The sequence below is a fragment of the Ictidomys tridecemlineatus genome, chromosome 4, assembly GCF_052094955.1.
Source record: "Ictidomys tridecemlineatus isolate mIctTri1 chromosome 4, mIctTri1.hap1, whole genome shotgun sequence".
NCBI classification, from domain to species: Eukaryota; Metazoa; Chordata; class Mammalia; order Rodentia; family Sciuridae; genus Ictidomys; species Ictidomys tridecemlineatus.
The window spans coordinates 157,045,441-157,061,940 of NC_135480.1; the positions used below are offsets into that span (position 1 = coordinate 157,045,441).

The 16,500-nt window shown below is 41.0% G+C and overlaps 1 protein-coding gene across 4 annotated transcripts in view; it reads right to left on the reverse strand.

Moving 5' to 3' along the window:
• Frem1 (FRAS1 related extracellular matrix 1) overlaps positions 1 to 16,500 on the reverse strand; it is a 161,746-nt gene that overhangs the window by 94,494 nt on the left and 50,752 nt on the right. For all 4 annotated transcript variants that reach the window (XM_078047648.1, XM_078047647.1, XM_040285828.2 and 1 more), the window contains exons 6-10: positions 15,000 to 15,323; positions 11,227 to 11,335; positions 7,125 to 7,256; positions 2,932 to 3,276; positions 2,122 to 2,264 (exon numbers count right to left, since the gene is read on the reverse strand). In XM_078047648.1, the coding sequence (XP_077903774.1) occupies positions 2,122 to 2,264; positions 2,932 to 3,276; positions 7,125 to 7,256; positions 11,227 to 11,335; positions 15,000 to 15,323 (1,053 nt within the window). The remainder of the gene's footprint in view (positions 1 to 2,121; positions 2,265 to 2,931; positions 3,277 to 7,124; positions 7,257 to 11,226; positions 11,336 to 14,999; positions 15,324 to 16,500) is intronic.

Consider the following 16,500-nt stretch of genomic DNA (forward strand, 5'->3'; position numbering starts at 1 on the left):
TCTAAGCTTGCAAGTATGGGCCATGGGTTGTGCATCCTTCCTTTTATTGTGTTGCTCACCGTGTTGAAGGTTGGGGTTTAAGACTTTCTAATTCTCTTCTTGGGAGAGTAGTGTAGGCAGGCCAGGCTGCAGGGTTGGAGGCAAAGTGGTGCTCTGGGGAACCTGGACTGTGGGTGGATAGAAAAGCAGCTGGCCCATCCAGGTGGCAGGTGTATCAGGGCCTGGCACTGGATCCTGTGAGGCTGTGTGCTGGACTGGGCGAGTCTGACAACTAAGCAGCATGTGGGGCAAGTTGGGGCCCAGCCATATCAGAGGCCTACCTGTTCTGCACCAGTGGGTCAGGCCCAGTATCTACAGGCCAGCCATGAAGCTGTGTGCTAGACCAGGTGGGTCTGGTGGTGAAGCAGTGGCCTGGCATGCAGAGCTATGGGCCCATGGCTATGCTGTGGGCCTAATCTCAGAGCAATGGGCAGGGTTGGGGGCCAGGAAGGGATTGAGGCCAGGACACTGTGGACTGGAGAGCCTGAGAACCTGTTGATGCCAGACTGATGCCAGACCTGACAGTTCCCAGGGACCAGGAGATGCCAGACATGGGAGGGAGTCAGGGACCAGGTTGGGGCCAGGACCCAGCAAATGCCAGCCCCAGGGGTCCCCAGGAACCCAGTGGGTGCTGGACCAGCTGGCTGTGTGAGCTGAGAGCAAAATGCCCTCACACTCTCTTTTCTAACCTTCTAACCCACTAAAACCAGCCCCATCAGTCCCCTTGAGCCACAGGACTCACAGAGCTGGGAAGAGCCCAGCTCTCTCCAGCTTCTCTAACTTATGTTCCCCTGGCAAAATGCTCCTGGTTTCTGACTTTCCACAGGTGCTAGGCTCAGATAAGCCCACACAGGCCTAGTTGCAAACTCACAGACCTGGGTTTCCAGTCTCCATAGGCTCCCAGGAGGGCTCCCAAGAGGGCTCCCATATGGGCTCTCCACAGGTGGTTGAGAAACTCCAGTGGAGAGGGTTTTTTTTTTTTTTTTTTTTTTTATCCAATTAAAGAGTCAAGCAGTCTGTGGTTCAGCTAGGGCAGACTGCCCCTCCAGTCTCAGGATTTCTTTACTTTAAGCTTCAAGGAGATGTGGTATTCCTGCTGTTTGAGTTCTGAGTAGCCAAGCTAAGAGAAATGCTGCCTCACACTAATCCACCATCTTGCCCCTCCCTGGCTGTCCTTTTTATAACCCCTACTACTTATTACACTCTCCTTGCAAAAAATCTACCCTTTCACAATTTTCCAGACACTAAACTGGCTCCATTTTATGTAATTTATATATGACAATGTTGGCTTAAGCCCAATTTCTGCATTCTATACATACATTATAACCTCTATGTATCATATATGATATATATCTCTCTATCTTCTAAAACTTTTAGTTTTTCAAAATAATATATAATAATAAAATTTATTTTGAGTGTTTACCATGCACCAGAAAGTTCAACACTTTGTGATTGTTATATCACACCCTCACAATAATTCTGTAAGTAAGGTTCTATTATTACCTGTTTTTCATACAAAGAAAGAAGAGCACAGGATGCCCAGTTAGTATCAAGATCAGGAGGAAACTTGAGTTTATATTTTAACTGCTATATATGAGATAAGTATTTTTTTGAATGTCAGGAAGCAAGCAAAGTTTTCAAGATGTTTTATATAAAAGGGTCCCAAGATTAAGTAATGTTGAATTCATAGATAATCACAAAACTCTTTAAAAAGAAAGTACTCAGGCAGGCATGGTAGTGCATGCCTATAATCCCAGTGGCTCAGGAGGCTGAGGCAGGAGGATCGCAAGTTCAAAGCCAGTCTCAGCAACAGTGGGGTGCTAAGCAACTCAGTGAGACTATACAAAATAGTGCTGGGTATGTGGCTCAGTGGTTGAGTGCCCCTGAGTTCAATCTCCCATACCCCCCACCCCAAAAAAGCAAGTGCCTAAGTAGTCACATTGCAAAGAAACCTGACTTATTTTGCTTAATCCATTGCTTCTCAAACTTTGAGTCTCACAACCTGTTTTTGCATACTTCCTGAAGACAGAGCTGATAACTATGTAGAAGACATCGGATAAGTGTTCAGAAATAGTTTCTTACCTGTGGCACTGAGAGATTTGGAGGTTCGTGGCTGTCCCACAGGACAAATTCGAAAGAATCTTCAAAGATTTCTCCACCAAAGTGATGATAGTAAATGATCCCATTAAACAGATCCCTCTGAAGAAAGCCAGAGACAGGATAGCCTAACGGGTCCACAAAATACCACACACTTTTAGGTGTCTGGGCACAATGGTATGGGACTTACCTCCCCAAGTCTTCTCTGCCTAGTAGGTTATATGCACTCAAAGAATCGGCTTAAATATTTTTTTTAATCAAAGCTTATAAATAACAATACAGTCAAGCTAAAATGTCTACCCCTCTCTTAATATGTAGAAAAGCTACCACTGGAAAAATATTTCAAGAAACATAGTCTTACTTCAAAAGAACCAAGTAACATTACTTACTCAATTCCTATTTTGTCAAACCTGTGGCCTACCTACTTCAAGAAGTACTTATAAAATGATTATCAGTATGTGCCAATCATCTAGAACAGGCATAATTTCTCCCTTTGGACTTATTTGTTCTGCACTTTGCTTGCTAACTTAACTTTTCATAGTGCAGTGGTTACCTTGAGGCTTAGCTCTAGAATTTTCTAGATGCACAACCTTGGCTATATTAATTTCTCTGAGTCTCAGCCTTCCCATCTAAAAAAAAAAACGGGAATTATAATAGTATTTTACTTTACACATATGATGTCTACCTTGGCACAAGGTATTCTGGGACACGATTTCAACAAACTCACAGGAGCACAGAAAGTTCTCTATTGAAGAATCGGTTCCACTCAAATGATCCTAACTGCTTAGAACTTACCTATCAGCCCTGGCCCTGGCTTCTTCATGATCTCTCCAGCCTGCGGGGGTTTTGTGATGTTGAAGAAGATGTAGTCGTCACTGGAGTCCATGTCTGAGGCTCTCAGCATGGAACCCTGCACCAGGATGGTCTGTCCTTCCTCCAGTTCAATCACAACATTGGTTATGAGGAACGGGGGACTGTCATCCTTGGGCAAGATGTTGATGGGAAACTTGTGACGGATGCTGTGATGGCCATCGAAGATCCTGAAGACCACAAAGTCTTTAGTGGAGTCGCTGTCGTCATGGTGATAGCGAACAACTCCAGTCTGAAGGTCAGCCACCGTGAAGAGAAATCCTTTCCCCCCTGGAGGAGAGAGCAGAGATGAAGCCGACCGACCAGGCAAGGGAGCCCAGAGGCAGCGGCTGTCAGGAAGGCTTCACTGCAGGAGAGGGTGTGAAGGAAAGAGGTGCTGCCTGACCTCCCTCGCTGGGGGAGATGGCACAGATGCTCCTTGACTGACAATGGGGTAATGCTCCAATAAAGCCAATACAAGCCAAAAATATCATAAATCAAAAACTCCTTTAGACCAGCCATGATGGTACACATCTGTTAATCTCAGCAACTCGAAAGGCTGAGGCAGGAAGATCACAAGTTCAAGGCCAGTATCAGCAACTTAGCAAGAGCCTGTCTCAAAATTTTTAAAAATGGCACTAGGGATTGAATTCAGCAGCACTTTACCACTGAACTACATTCCCAGCCCTTTTTATTTATTTGTTTTTTATTGTGAGACAGGTTCTTGCTGAATTGCTGAGGATGGCCTCAAAGTTGCAATCCTCCTGCCTCAGTCTCCTGAGTTGCTGGGATCACAGAAATGAGCCACCATGCCTAGCTCAACATAAAATTTAAGAAATGGTCTGGGGATATAGTGCAGTGGTAGAGCACTTGGAGTTCAATCACCAGTATCTTTATTTCAGAGTCTCTCTCTCTCTCTCTTTCTCTCTCTCTCTCTCTCTCTTGCCTTTAACAGCTCCAACAAACCACTCAAAAAAGCATCCTAAGTCAGGGACTGTCTGTGGATTGTTCAGTGAGGCTCTGGGACACCACATCATTGGTCAAGCTATTTATTTGACTCATCTGTAAAACAGGGATAACTATATGTGACAGTAAACTTTAAATGCCAACTTAACTGGCCTAAGGGATGCCCAGATATCCGTCAAAAAATATTATTTCTGCATATTTCTGTGAGGACAGTATTTCTGGAAGAGATTAGTATTTAAATCCGTAGACTGATGATCTGTCCTCATCAATGTGGGTGGTTATCATTCAATCTGTTGAGGAAAGAATAAGTCAAAATGGCAGAGGAAGGGTGATTCTCTCTCTCTCTCTCTCTCTCTCTCTCTCTCTCTCTCTCTCTCTCTCATGTGTAGGAACATCCACCTTTTTCTACACTCCAACATCAGAGCTCCTGGTTCTTGGGCCTTCGACCTTCAGACTCTGTAACTCCTGCCAGCCAATCTCCCATCTCCCCTGCCAAAATCCTCCTTGCTTCTCAGGCCTTTGGCCTTGGATTGGGAGTTACACCATCAGCTGCCCTTGTTCTTGGAACTTGAGTTAGAACTGAATTATTCCTTGGGCCTTTCTGGTTCTCCAACAGCATTTATCATGATACTTCTCAGTCTCCATAATTGCATAAGCCAATTCCCTTAATAAATCGTCTCTTGTATGTGCTGATAAACATCCTATTGGTTTTCTCTGGAGATCACTGATGTATACAAATTCCTACCTATGTTTCGTAGCAAGGATGAGAGAACCTAAACAATAGAGAGCCTATAATAAACACTGTTTATTCTCCAACTTATTGTTGGCATTCTGCCTGGCAGCAGTTCCTGCAGGAGGGATCTCAAACCAACAGCATCAGCACTATCTGGGAAACTATTAGAAATGCACATTCTCAGGCTCTGCCCTAGACCTACTGAATCATTAATTCAGGAAATGGGACACAATGATCTGTGTCTTATCAAGTCCTTCTTGGGAATCTAATGCATGCTCAAGTTTGAGAGTCACTGACTTAAGGATCAAGAGCAATAGCTGTAATTTATTTCAAATACAATGGTTCAACTCCTAGTTCTGCCACTTTCTAGGGTTTGACTTTAGATGAGTTAACTTCTCTAAGTCACAGATTCCCCATTTGTAAAATAGGAATCCTAATAATATCTCATTTCATAAAGTTGAAATTATATTCAGAATGCTTTGCATAATATCTCCCACAAGTAAACGATCAATGACAAAATAAATGACTACTTTCTACCTTCTCTGATCCAAGAACATCATTGCAAATGTGGACTGCTGTTATGGTGTGGATGTGAGGTATTCCTCAAAAACTCACGTGTGAAACAACACAAGAAGGTTTAGAGGAGAAATGATTGGGCTGTGAGAGTCGTAATCCAATCAGTGAATTAATCCCCTGATAGGAATTAACTGAGTGGTAATTGAAGTGTTTTAAGGTGTGGCTGGAGGAGGTGGAGATAGGGGGCGTGGTTTGGGGGCATACATTTGTATCTATCCAGTGGAGATTGCTCTTTCTGCTTTTTGATCATCATGTGAGTTACTTCCCTCGACCACACTCCTCTGCCATGTTGTTCAACCTCACCTGGAGCCCTGAGGAATGGAGTGGGCTATCTGTGGACTGAGACCTTTGAAACTGTGAGCCCTCAAATAAACTTTTCCTCCTCTACAGTTGTTCTGGTTGGGTCTTTTAGTCACAACAGTGAAAAAGCTGACTAAAACACTGCTACTCCCAATTTAATTTCTTTGGAGTTAATAAGCAGTGTTTTGTTTTCTGCACTGACTATAACAGTTCTCAGTGGCAGGTGCACCCTATTACTCTCTTCACACCACACGGCTGCATTAAAGACCTCAGAAGAATAAATGATTAGACATTTAATGTAACAATGGACATTACTATTTCCTTGTCTAGTAACCACTTTCTGCTTCTTCCTCACTCCTAGAATCCCAGTTTTGTTTGACATGGCAATATAACCATTTGAATAAGTTCCAGGTTCCATTGTGACAGTGGATTGGTTATATGTGGCATAACTAGGTGAGAAGGCAGAAGTGAAAGTTGTCATATTGGGCTCCTAGAAACTTGCTAAAGAAACAAACTAAAATGCCATGATTTCTTTCATTGCCCTTCTATCTCTTTCAATCTGGAAGACATGAAGAAAATAAATCTAATTATTAAGCCAATATAATTGGGTTACTTTTACATGCAACTGAATACCCCCTCTAACCGACATGGCCACGTTTAAACTGGCCTCCCACTATCCTGAGATTTGACAGGAGAATTTATCATAATTTATCATTTTGTAAATTTCAAAATTCCCTAATGACAAATGATGATAAATGAGACCTACCTCCTTTCTTTACAGTTAGGCAAACTAAGAGGCTAATGAAATCAAATCCTCTGAGCTCATTATAAAGAACAGATTTTTTTGTCATAAAGTGTGACTATCATCTTAATTAGGGCTACTATCTTGTTAACTATCATCCTTATAATTATAAATCCATTTATTTTAAACTGTGGCAACTAGTGATAATAACATAATAACATCATTATTATTGAAGTATTTAAATAAACAAGATTTTTGTTTTGCAGTGTATTTCTTTGAAGCAGGAAAATATTTTGTCATCCAACTGGATAAACACATTAGTGAAGAAGATATCTTGACAAAGTTCTATGTGACATACAGAAGTCAAAACTTAGATTTAAATAAGAAGCCAAGTACACAATACCTTTCATTAATGCTTATACCTTGATTTTAGCATCCTACACCTGAGCTCAAGATCTCCAGATTTTTTGGACATGACAATTTCACTTAGAAATGGAACCCAAGAGATGCTGCATGAGTCCTCTCCAATACAATTTGTTTTTGAAGAAAATACTTCTTGAGCCAGGTATAGTGGTGTATACCAGTTACTCAAAAGACTAACACAGGAGAATGGCAAGTGCAAGGCCAGCTTTGGCAACTTAGCAAGACTCTGTCTCAACTAAAATAAAAAAGACTGGGGACGTAGCTCAGTGGTAGAATATCCCTGAGTTCAATCCTCAATACTGTGAAACTGAAGAGGAAGAGGAAGAAAAGGAGGAAGAGGAAGGGGAGGAAGAAAATCCTTCTTGGGTTCTTTTCTAGGTCTGCAGGTAGACCACTCACCTCTCACTGTAAGCTGTCCGTGATGCAGGCCATCAACAGTGACCAACTGGACAGCACCAATGTCATCATTGTCAACAATCTGAAACTGTTCCCAAGTGATAGCCCGAGACTGTCCCTCCAGGAGATTCAGACCTGCAAGAGTAAGCAGAAAAATGTCTTGGGAAGTCCTGTGGCATCCAACATCCCTGCTTAAGGAAAAACTAAGAAAATCTACTTAAGAAACTGAAAAATCATATTTCAGATGCTTTTCAAGAAACCATTCCAGCTATATTCCATAGATTTTGCTTCTAGCAATATATTTTAGTATATTTCAATATAAGAACTGTTTCCTTAAGATATGACCTATTTTTTTTTTCTTTTTTCAATGCTGGGGGTCAAACCCAAACTCATACATGCTATGCAAGCACCCTGCCACTGAGTGACATCTCCATCCCCACGATAAATCCTTAAGAAGCATGATGATGCGAAAAACTACTGAAAGAAAGAAGAGATATGTTCACAGTGGTCTCAAGTTCAAAAATTTCCATAGGGAATTTCTCAAAGGTTGAATTCATATATTTTAAGTAGGCAAGAGACATAATTTATGAGAACATGCACAGCCTGCAGTAAAGTGGTTCAGATGCATGTACAGAGCTATTGTGCCTAAGGGTACTCAACAGTGTTAGATGTGAAGTGCCAGAAACTTTGCAGAGTTTAGACTATATTAAGGAAGGGGCTTGTGTAACTGAAGGATTAAAATAAAACTTTCTTCTTGGACCCAATATGCCAGAGGAAATCTATGGAGAGAGAATTGTTTGCTGATCAGAGCAAGAAGAATATATACTCTGAACTAAACATTCAGGTTATAGACAGGGAACTGTGGCATCATCAAACAGCCCAATACAGTTGGGTACTGACAGCTTGTCCAAGCTTTATCCTCCCTCCCTTCAACTCTTCCCAGATGTGTGGTTCCATCTGCTCCAGTAGCACTACAGAGCAATCTACTTTATCTAGTGACCAGCTCAAGGAGACAGTAGCACTACAGAGCAATCTACTTTATCTAGTGACCAGCTCAATCACATCGTCTGCTGTACTGCAGATCTTGAATGTGCTCCAAAGGCCCCTCTGTTAAAGGCTTAGTCCTCAGGGTGGTGCTATTGGAAAGTGATGAAACCTTTAAGAGGTGGGGCCTAATGAGAGGCTTTTAGGTCACTGGGAGCATGCCCTTAAAGAATAGTGTGGGACCCTGGTCTCTTCTTCCTTTCTTTTTTGCTCCCTGACTATGAGGTAAACAGTTTTGCTCCACCATATGTTCCCACCATGATATGCTACCTCACCTCAGGTCCAAAGCAATGGGTACACTCAATTGTGGACTGGAACCTCCAAAGCAGAGTCAAAATAAGCCTTTTATTTTTATAAGTTGATTATCTCAGGTATTTGTTATAATGACTGAAAGCTGACTAATACACCACATATTATTTGCTTTCCCCTTAGTCTGAATTTCAGTGTAAGGTTAGTACATATGATCTGCCTCAGGGTCTCTTTTCTAGAGAAAATAAACTAAAACATACAATATATAAATGAAAGAAAAAGAGAAAAGAGAAGAGAAGGAAGGGAAAGAGAGGAAGAAAGGAAGGAAGGTAGGAAAAAAGGAGGGGAGGAAGAAAGGAAAAAGAAAGAAGAAACAGAAAGGGAAGGGGGAAAGAGAAGAAAGAGAGAAAGGAAACAAGTGGGGAGAGGGAAGGCAAAAGGGAGAGGGGAGAAAAGGAAGAAGGGAAGATGGACATCACATGTTTAAAAGAATTTCCATGACTGGTGTACAGTGTTTTCTTTTTTCTTTCTTTTTCCTTTGGTGGCACTAGCAATTTAATTTAGTAAGGATTTTGAAGCCACAAGTACACAGTGCAGCACATGACAGACATCATAGGACACAGCAGACAAGCAACCAAGAAGACTAGAAAACTATATAGCAAAATAGTACTATAGGTATACCTTCACAGTGGGATAATAAATAATTTTAATTCTATTTAATGTGTTCTCCAAATTTTCAAAGATGGCAAGCACTAAGTTTATAATAAGTAAAAAGTCATTTTAACAAGAATTCTAAATGCCCAAAGTAGGCAAAACCAGACCTGGAGCTCCCTCAACAACCACATACACATAGACTATCCCATCTCCACACTCAAGCAATGATCTAGGTAATATGTGATTATTCCTAAACTTTCAGGTAAACAATTCCTGCCTTTCTCTCATTATCCTTCAACAGAGGTACAGTGGAACATGGAGCCAGATTTATAAATCATGGCCTCTCAGCCAATGTTCTCCATCTCTCTTAAAATTCACACATATAAATACATGTGGAGGATTCAAGATGGTGGACTAGAGGAAGACTGCATCCCTAGTGTCTCTGTGGGATTCAAGCAACAGAAGTACCACCTCTTTGTCAGTTGGGTGAAAGAGGGATTTCACTAAAACTCAATATTGGACAGTCAGAGTGTCTTAGAGACTCAGAAATTTGGGTACATTGAACAAAGAAGAAAGAGTACATTGGAACCACACCAGTTGCAGCAGCAGCAGTGGTACTGGTTCAGCACAGAGAGACAAAGGACACAGAAAGGAATATAATGGACAGATTTAGTATGGAAACACTTGAGATCACAAAAGCACCCTGTCCTTGGCTTATTTAGAGGATGTACTGTGCACTGGTGGTTGAAAAGTCTCCCATGTTTCCCATCTGGCCACAGAGAGTTGGGGTGGGAGCCATCTTGATCACACCTATGAGGGGTCTCCATCTAGATCACTCTGGGACACTTTAGCAAGTGAAGACTGTGTCCTAAAAAGGCCCACACAAAAGAGTGGAAGAAAAATTCCTCCAACATATGCATAAAGCCCAACACAGGAATACAAGAAATATGAAAAAATAAGCTAACACAAAAGTTCATAATTTATCAGCAAATGAGCCCCAAAATACTGAAGTAGAGGAAAAATTGGATAAGGAACTCAAAATAACCACTATAAATTAATTAAAATTAACCATGATAAAAATGATTAATGAATTCCAAGAGAACACAGAAAAACAACTAAATGAATTAAGAAAGTCAGTACGGACTATGAATGAGACACTCAATAAGGAGATAGAAATATTGAAAAAGAACCAAACTGAAGTCTTGGAAATGAAAGACACAATAAATCAATAAAATGTTCAGCTGAAAGTCTTTCTAGTAGAGTTGACCATGGTGAAGACAGAATCTCAGAACTGGATGACAAAGTGGCCAACCTTGAACATTCAGACAGCAATAAAGAAAATAAAATAAGTAACCACAATCAGAATATTCAAGAACTGTGGCAGAACATGAAGAGACCAAATTTAAGAATCATTGGAACTGAGGAGGGCTGTGAGATGCAGACTAATAGAATGGATAAACTCTTCAGGGAAATAATAATAGAAAATTTTGAAACATATAAAGGTGTACACACACACACAGACACACACACGGCAATGTGGTTAAGCTGCCACCTGAGTATTTAAGTCATAGACATCTTCCCCCTAATGCATCCTTATACACATGTTTTGAATGCTATTAATGGTATTAGTGATAAAGGGAAAACCTTCATTTACACTCACATTTACATCTGATCTAAGTATATACATCACATTATGAGTCCATTTAGTATGGAGAAGCAAAATCTTTTTTTTTAAAGCAGCTGATGCTCTTATTTATGTATTTGAGTTTCTATGCAACCCAACATAAAAATAGGAAACTGCATCCCAGTCTGCACCTTCCTTCCATTCCTCTAAACAATCTGAGTTAGGGCCTTTGCTCTAAGTCCAGCTGTGGTTCAATATCACAAATAGTCTTTTTTTTTTTTTTTTTGCTTCTTTCAGTTGAAAGGTGTCCTTTTGGCTCATCTCCCCCAAGAGGCAAGAATATGGCCTCAGACATGAGGATACTGGATTTTAATTTCTCATCTGGCCACTAGGATAAAACAAAACAACTATCTGACATCCTTAGCCTGTATCTCATGCGTGAACTGGGAGTAAAACTACCCTTCTTTCCTGACCCATGACTTTCTGGTGCTGTCTTCGGGGCTCTGCTGGCTGTTGCCTCATTCTGGGCTTCACCTGTATTCCAGGACACCCGGGGGGCGTTGGTGTCTGCTGTTCTGATGGAGATATGGACTGTGACAGGTGCACTCCTTCCAAAGAAAAAGTCATATACCTCCAACTCCACCTGCAAGCAAACAGATGTACAGGAAACACACACTGAGAAGTTCAAGTATCAAGTACCACTAATGCTGGGGTCATACCCAGGGGTGGAAGGAAAAATGGACTCAACTTTTGGCTCCTGAATGTTTCTCTTTTACCAAGTTGTGTAGCCTTCACATAAAGTTAAGAAGGATTTCCATCACCTCAGAAAGTCCTTATGCTCATCCCTGTCAATTCTCCTCACTGTCTACCCCACCCAGGTGCCAGCAATCTGCTTTCAGTCTCCATAGATTTGCCTTTTCTAGAAATTTCATTTGAATGAAGACATACAACATGTGGTCCTTCATACCTAGCTTCTTTCTCTTAATGTTTTAAGATTTATTTGTGTCATAGCATGTTGTCAACAGTTCTTTCCTTTTAATTGCAAATAGTTCCATTGTAAGGATACACCACATTTTATTTGTCCATGATGAACATTTATACTGTTTCAAATTATTAGTCATTTTGTAAGAATATTCACATGAAAGACTTTTTTTCCATTTTTTTTTCTTCAGTGCTGGGGATCAAACTCAGGGCCTCACACATGCTAGGTAGATGCTCTTCCACAGAGCTACACCCACAGTTCTTAGGTACTATTTTTAATTGTCGTTTTAAATATTTTGATTTTTAATTGACACAATTATATGTATATAAGGTTTATTATGACACTGCAATGCATGTATACAATGTGTAATGATCAGATCAGGTTTACTGTTATAAACTTCACTTCAATATATAATTTCTATGTGTTGGGAACATGCAAAATCCTCTCTACTAGAGGATTTTTTAGTTAGATATTGAAATATCTAACTAAATGTTGTCAACCACAGTTGACAATCTTATTGTCCTTCAGAGTTATTCCCCTCAACCAACTGGATCTCTGAACCTAATAATGATCCCCCTTCTCAATTTCTCTCTCTATTTCTTTTCTCTTTTCTTTTTTTTAACAACCTGATTTTACTTTTTCAGACCCCAGATTTTGTTCCTTACTTTATCAGTATTTTTAAATTTTGTTCTTCATAGAATTTACTAATCTGAAATTAGCAAGTATGTTGGAGAAGTATCCCTTCATTTGCTAAACAAACTGCCCTTAGTCCAACATGAGACCACTCCAATGTTTCTCTAAGGGAGAGACTTTATAGCACTGAGTCTCAACTGAGGGTGGTTTTGTGTCACCCCACCCCAGGAGATATTTGGGAACATCTAGAGATACTTTTGGTTTCACAAATAGTTGCATGGGGTGGGGTGCTACTGGCATCTAATGGGTCAGGGCCAGGGATGCCAATATCCTGCACTCACTGCAAAGTATTATCTGATCCAAAATGTCAATGGTGCTGATTTTAAGAAACCCTAACCTACAGGTGCTATCCTGTTAAACATATTTTTAAATATTTTTTAAAAATTTAAGTATAGGGCTGGGGTTGTGGCTAAGTGGTAGAGCACTTGCCTTGCATGTGTGGGACCCTGACTTCTATCCTCAGCACCACATATAAATAGATAAATAAATAAAATAAAAAGATCCATTGACAATTAAAAAAAAGAATAGCCGGGTGTCATGGCTCACACCTATAATCTCAGGGGCTTGGGAGGCTGAGGCAGGAGGATCTCAAGTTTAAAGCCAGCCTCAGCAATGGCAAGGTGCTAAGCAACTCAGTGAGACCCTGTCTCTAAATAAAATACAAAATAGGGCTGGGGATGGGGCTCAGTGGTTGAGTGTCTCTGAGTTCAATCCCTAGTACCCAGAAAAAAAAAGTGCACCCACCATGAAGAAAAACATTTAAGTAACAAGATTTTTTTTTTGCTTAGTTGTGCTTATGAGTTATGAAGTTCATAACTAATAAGTAGAAGCCATGTGATAAGATTTGAGCTACATGCTATGTTTACATAGCACCACATTCTTGAAAAGAAAGATGAACTGTAACAGAGGATTACAAGAGACACTACTTATTTCTGAAGAATGTGGAGTCCATTTGAGAAGATTAAAAAAAAATTAGTAGCAACATATCCCCAAATACTGAATAACAAAAGAAACCAATTCAAGGTGCCAAAGTAACAATCTAAAAATGAAACTCAACAGGGACACGAGATGACTTTTTGAAAGGTGTAAATACACATTAGATTGGGCCCTAGGCACAGGGCTTTCTGCCCACAAACCTGAAAAATGCATAATCTCCACTGAGAAAATTGGGAGTTACTGCCTAATAAAAAAAAAGGAAAAAGAAAAAGAAAAAGACCACATTTAGACAGGTTTTGCTCTAAGATTACATTATATAATGCCAGAAAATACACATAGAACACAGCCGGAATGGCAGTGCTTTGTTTGTGAGCTCAGGGTAAAACTGGATGTATAATGAAAAATTTCTTCGAAGGAATGAGAGGCCAGGGAAGGAAAATACAGCTGCCACACACTATTAAAAAGGGAAGAAAATAAAAGCAAAGGGCAATGCATAGCTCTTACAGCCTGAAGCCTTTGGATTGCCCTTGAAGCTAAATGCTGCAAATGCCTAAATTACATGGAAGACAGTCTGGTAACCCCAGGAACACTCATTTTCCTTAATAAACCTGAACTCAAGTCTTTCTCAATCTGCTCGTTTAAATTTTCCATCCTGTCTGAATGACTTGCTGGTAGGTCTTTAAGGATGTGAAGTGTTATCATAGGCAAGACAGTAACCAGCTGCTCTCAACTTCCACTGAATCCAAAACAAGAGGAAAGAGGCTGAACCTGCAGCAAAGGGGATTTAGATCAGACAGAAGGAGGACTTCCCCATGGAGAGTATTTGATAGCAAAATTAGTTATCAGATCAGACTATGGCTTCTCCTTCCTTGAGTCAATATCGTTAATTATAAACAAGATAAAAAGAGAAGGTATTAATAAAAAAGATAAAAAGAGAAGTTATTAATTTAAAAAGTCATGGACAAATTCATCTCTCACTTCAGCGGTCTATATAATGCAAGAAGGCTGTAGGGGGACACCAGAGTTCTCAAACTGGCAAGCCCTGGGTGAGATGTGGCCCTCAGAAAGACTTTGTTGTTGGCAAAATATTTTTTACAATTTTTATGTTTTCTATATTTAGAAGGTGAAGATATTTTTATAAGAAACTATAGGTTTCCAGCTCCTCTGGACAGATGAGAACCATGGTGAAAAGAGACCCATGTGGCTTTACACGGCAGCAACCAGTTAGAGCTGAGTTGCAGCTGCTTGCCGAGGGACCAGCTCTCTCTTCAGCTGACCACCACCATGTCTCTCTGGGTTGTCTCTGCATGGCTTCCCCTGGCATTTAGTCTGCATCCTGAGTTACACTGATGATTCTCTTCGGAAGCAAAGAATGTATCAACATAACGGAGGATTGACAGAAGTAGCCTCTCTCTTTTTTTTTGGAGGGGGCGCGGGTTATAGGGAGTGAACCCAGGGCCACTTAACCACTGAGCCACATCCCCAGCCTTTTTTAGTTTTTATTTTTGAACCAAGTCTTGCTGAGTTGCTTAGAGCCTTACTAAGTTTCTGAGGCTGCTTTGAACTTGAGATCCTCCTGCCTCAGCCTCCCAAGCCTCTAGGATTACGGGTATGTGCTACATCATCCAGTCAGAAATGGCCTCTGGAATCATTGAATAAAAATGAGGCTGGAGACTCTGCCTCTCTTCCTTCTTACCTCATAATTTCTCCTCTCAGAATGGCTGCTGTTAGGAGGCTGATAGGCAATCTGCATGTCGCTGAGATCCTTCCAGGTGAATGAGGAGACGGGTCTGGTGTGATCCAACAGGTGTGTCATGTAGCCCTGGAGTGGGGCTTTTGTAATGTTGAACACCAGCAAGGGTTTGGGGGTCTCATCCTCTTCACAGTCCAGAACTGACGTAGTCAAAGAGGTCAGGATGAACTGATCCACTTCCAGAATGAACATGGCCATGAACGCAGCCCTTGGAATCTGGTTCGGAATGCCAGCTCTGATGTAGACAGGCAACCACGCACTCTCTGACTTTTGAAGGAGAAGGAAAATAGGAAGAGGGAATCATATGAATAGAGCTATAATGCACAGGATTAACGGCATGATACATAATAAAGCTACAGCCCAAAGGACACATCCAACTGTGATCGAAATCCTGGCTGCACATTAGAATCACCTGGAGAGTTTTAACACATGACAGCCAGAATCCACCTCCTAAGGTTCTCACTTAATTGTTCCAAGGAGGGGATCAGAAAAGTAGTATTTGGTATTTTTAGAGCTCCCCAGTGACTCCAATATGCATCAAGGGTTAAGAAGGGAACACCTATTTTGGCATCAGAAATAACTGTGCTTATGATTCCATCTCCTGCACTTATAATTTGTGTGACTTTAGACAAGTTCTCTAACTTCCAAATCTTATTTTGCTCCCATAAATAAATGGGAATTCTAGACTCCCAAGTATCTAGTAAGGATTAAATGAAATAGTCACAACAGAGCACGTGGCAGTGTCTGGCACACACACCAGCTCCCTGTCCACCTCCTGGCACGTGGTTTTAAGGAAGTCAGGGGGAAGAACGAAGGAAGAATGTCTTTATGACTCTGTACTTGTGCAATTGAAGGAGGCTCACTCTGTTTAGTAGCAAGTAAACACTCGAGCTAGAAAAGCATCTCAAAAATTGGGAGCTACGGCTGGTTGCAGTGGCGCATGTCTATAATCTCAGCAGCTCGGGAGGCTGAGTCAGGAGGGTCTCGAGCTCAAAGCCATCCTCAGCAATGGTGAGGCACTAAGCAACTCAGTGAGATCCTGTCTCTAAATAAAATACACATAGGGCTGGGGGTGTGGTTCAGTTGTTGAGTGCCCTAAATTCAATCCCTGGTACCAAAAAACAAAACAAAACAAACAAACAAAAAAAAAAACATTGGGAGCTACACATAAGAGAGCTTTCAAAAGAAACCATGCAATTACATAATAGAATCTGTGGTCTCAATGAACACCTTGGGTGGGAAGAATCCTCATAGCAGTAGATGCTGCCTGTCACAGAATGTGATGGATCCCACTGTTGACAGAACCAGGCTCAATTAGCCAGTGTCATGCTGCTGGACACTGGCCTGGACTAGGAGTGGTCATCTATATGCAACACAAAGTTAAAAATGGAATTCTTGGCTCAATCTCAAATGACATTCCAATAGAAGGGAAATCAGATTTCTA